We start from the raw sequence: 3,464 nt of genomic DNA, 5'->3' as shown, positions 1-3,464 counted from the left end.
GATCTGTCTGGATCTACTGAAGGATCCAGTGACAATCCCCTGTGGACACAGCTACTGTATGAACTGTATTGCAGAATACTGGAATCAGGATGATCAAAAGAGAGTTTATAGCTGCCCTCAGTGCAGACAGACCTTCAGTCCAAGACCTGCTTTAAATAAGAATGTGATGCTGGCTGAAACGGTGGAGAAACTGAAGACAACAAAAATCCAAACAGTTTTTCCTGCTTCCAGTTACGCTGGACCTGGAGATGTGGAGTGTGACATCTGCACAGGGAGAAAATACAAAGCCGTCAGGTCTTGTCTGATGTGTCTAAACTCTTACTGTCAAAACCACCTTAAACAACACGACAGATTCTTTAAAGATAAGAAACACAGTTTGATTAATGCCACTGGACGACTCAAGGAGATGATCTGCTCTCAACATGACCGACTGCTGGAGGTTTACTGTTGTACTGACCAAAAGTGTATTTGTTTTTTGTGCACGATGGATGAACATAAAAATCATCACACAGTTTCGGCTGAAGCAGAGAGGACTGAGAAACAGGTATGAAAAGCTAATGTTAGTAAAATGCACGTTTATGATGTTGGAGCTGCATGTTATCTGTTTTTGTGACAGAAACAATTATGGGACATACAAAGAAAGTTTCAGCAGAGAATCCAGGAGAAAGAGAAGGAGCTTCAGAAGCTGAAACAGGCTGTGGATACTCATAAGGTGAGTTATTAACAAAGGAGAAAAATAAATGCTGGATGTTAGAAGAGCAGTCCCACTGAAGCCCACTGTGGCTAACAGACTAAACCGAATGATTCTCTATGTGTGTCATAACAGAGCTCCGCACAGGCAGCAGTGAAGGACAGTGAGAGGATCTTTACTGAACTGATCCACTCCATTGAGAGAAGACGCTCTGAGGTGATACAGATGATCAGAGATCGAGAAAAGGCTGAAGTGAGGCGAGCTGAAGGACTCTTAGAGCAACTGAAGCAGGAGATTGATGATCTGAGGAGGAGAGATGGTGAGCTGAAGCAGCTTTTACACACAGAAAACCACATCCATTTCCTACAGGTAACAGATTTAAAAAAATAATAATTTTAGGATGTTATTAATATTACAAGGAGATTTTTGCTGGTCAACAGGATTTTACATCATCTTGAATCAATTTGCGCTATGTTTGTTTTTGAGTCTGAAAATATTGAAAAATTCTAAATGTGCTTGACCACTTGAAAACTTTATTGATTTTGATCTATCCATTTATGTGTTTTTGTAGAGTTTCCAGTCTCTCTCTGTTCTTCCCGCATCTACAGAAAACATCAATATCAGTTCTTTCTTTTCATATGATGATGTGCGAAAATCTATCTCTATGCTTGAGGATCTCTGTAAGGAAGCAATAGAGAGTATATTTGGTAAAGGTAAAGTACTGGAGATTAATTACCTTTAAAAAAAAATATGTCAGGCATCAGGGTCATTCCATCTCAAATGGTCCAAAATGGTAAAGTTGGTTGATGTTCCTTGTTTTTTCAAGTGATTACCTCTATGTGACTGGATTACAAAATACCCAGTCTATTTTTTTGGTTTAATTTGGTTTAACCACAGTGACTGTCTTTGTGTTTTGGCCCGCAATGAATTTATATAAATGGAGGTTTTGCAATATTGATTACATAGAGGTAGTCAAAATTAAAAATGGTCAAGCAACCATTGGACCACTTGAGATGGATTAACTCGTCATAAAATACTTACTAGAAGAAACTGGAAAAAATATATATAAAAAAATACAAATAAAAGTGGAATTTGTGTAGATTTTTAACATTGTGAATGTCTCTTGGTTTCATTAGTGACATATGTCGAGATTGTTTCCACCCCTGAATTTAGGACCAGAGCCGAGTTCTTGCAATGTAAGTCTCGCAAATCGCTTTCTTGTGACAATTAACCTCCAGATAGATTTTTATTATATTTTTTAAGTTTCCTGGTGTAAATCTGTCCCCCCCCAGATTCCCACCAGCTCACACTGGATCCGAACACTGCACATAAGTATCTCTGTCTGTCTGAAGGCAACAGAGTGGCTACATTTATTGGGGCTGACCAGCGGTATCCTGTTCATGCGGACCGATTTCATGATTTTTTTCAGGTGTTGTGTAGAGAGAGTGTGTGTGGACGCTGTTACTGGGAGATTGAGTGGAATGGGATGTCCGGGGTATATATATCAGTGTCATATAAGAGCATCAGAAGGAAGGGGAGTGGTTTTGAGTGTGGATTTGGGTTAAATGATCAGTCCTGGAGATTGTTCTGCTCTAAATCCTGTTACTCATTCTGTCACAATAGCATCAAGACTGATCTCCCTGTGGTCTCTAGCTCCTGTAAAATTGGAGTGTATGTGGATCACAGTGCAGGAACTCTGTCCTTCTACAAAGTTTCTGACACAATGACCCTCATCCACAGAATCCAGACCACATTCACTCAACCACTCTATCCTGGGTTTAGGATATATTTGGGATCAACAGTGAAACTGTCATCTCCATAGATTTGATTAATAATAGTCATATTACAAGTTTAAGCATCATGTGAGATGCTTGGTCTGGTGCGATCCTCACCTAACCTGGTTAACAAAGGTGATTGCAGTTATATTTGTAATGCAAGTTGTAAACACTCTTGTATTGTTTTTAATAGATAAACAAAAAAAAAATTTTAGCATGTTTTATTTTTTACATAGCCTATTTTTTCATTCAATAGTGGTTAAATGTATCGCAGTTAACATTTTAGTAGTTTTGTTGTAGCATTTTACATTCTTTCACTAAAATACTGATAAGCAGTGTGTGTGTGTGTGCATGTTTATGTGGTTTGAGGACACACATTTGTATAATAACATGGGTATGACATAGGTATTTCAACGAGAAGGTGATTTATTTCACCTTAGTTTTACAACCTTTTGGGTTACGAGTCCGACTCTCTAACCTTTAGGCCACGACTTCCTCAAAACTACGACATTTTTTAAACCCAGAAGCAGAAAATGCTTCGGAAATAAATAAACAAAAACTTAATGACTTGTTTTAAATAATTTTGCGCGCATGCAGATGGAAGTGAATATTTAAGGAATTCAGGGTTACACTGTAAAATCTAATTAGTTGAGCTTACTTAAAAAAAGCATGCAAACCGATTGCCTTGAAAAAACTAAGTAAAGTGAAATAGCAATAGTATGTTGTACTGACAGATGCTTAGTTAGTATAGTTTACTTACACGAGAGTTCTAGTAACTAAAAAAGAACAGTACATGATCCTTTCATTTAGGTTTACTCATGACTTAGTATAGCTACTCACTGACTCCCAGAGTGCATTGCGGCATGAATAAATTATACAGTTGCTTTGTTTTATAGTTGTTGATTTTATTTGACAATTTTATTTGCTGTCTTGTGTCAGTAGCAGCACAACAAAAAGAGCAAATAAAATGGCTATTGTTACAAGTAATGAAAATAAAT

General features: G+C 37.5%; 1 protein-coding gene across 1 annotated transcript; it reads left to right on the top strand.

Annotated features, from left to right (window-relative positions):
* Positions 1-4: 4 nt before the first annotated feature.
* LOC107572988 (tripartite motif-containing protein 16-like) lies at positions 5-2,513 on the top strand (the record flags this gene model as incomplete). Its single annotated transcript, XM_016259424.1, has 6 exons — positions 5-544; positions 617-712; positions 827-1,060; positions 1,263-1,404; positions 1,828-1,887; positions 1,984-2,513. Coding segments are annotated over 6 exons (1,602 nt in total), but the record flags the coding sequence as incomplete, so codon positions are not given.
* Positions 2,514-3,464: the final 951 nt, after the last annotated feature.

This window comes from Sinocyclocheilus grahami, unplaced genomic scaffold, assembly GCF_001515645.1.
Source record: "Sinocyclocheilus grahami isolate Dianchi unplaced genomic scaffold, SAMN03320097.WGS_v1.1 scaffold1844.1, whole genome shotgun sequence".
Taxonomy (NCBI): Eukaryota; Metazoa; Chordata; class Actinopteri; order Cypriniformes; family Cyprinidae; genus Sinocyclocheilus; species Sinocyclocheilus grahami.
Note: the sequence above shows the minus strand (reverse complement) of the source record. Positions and strands in the feature narration are given on the sequence as shown.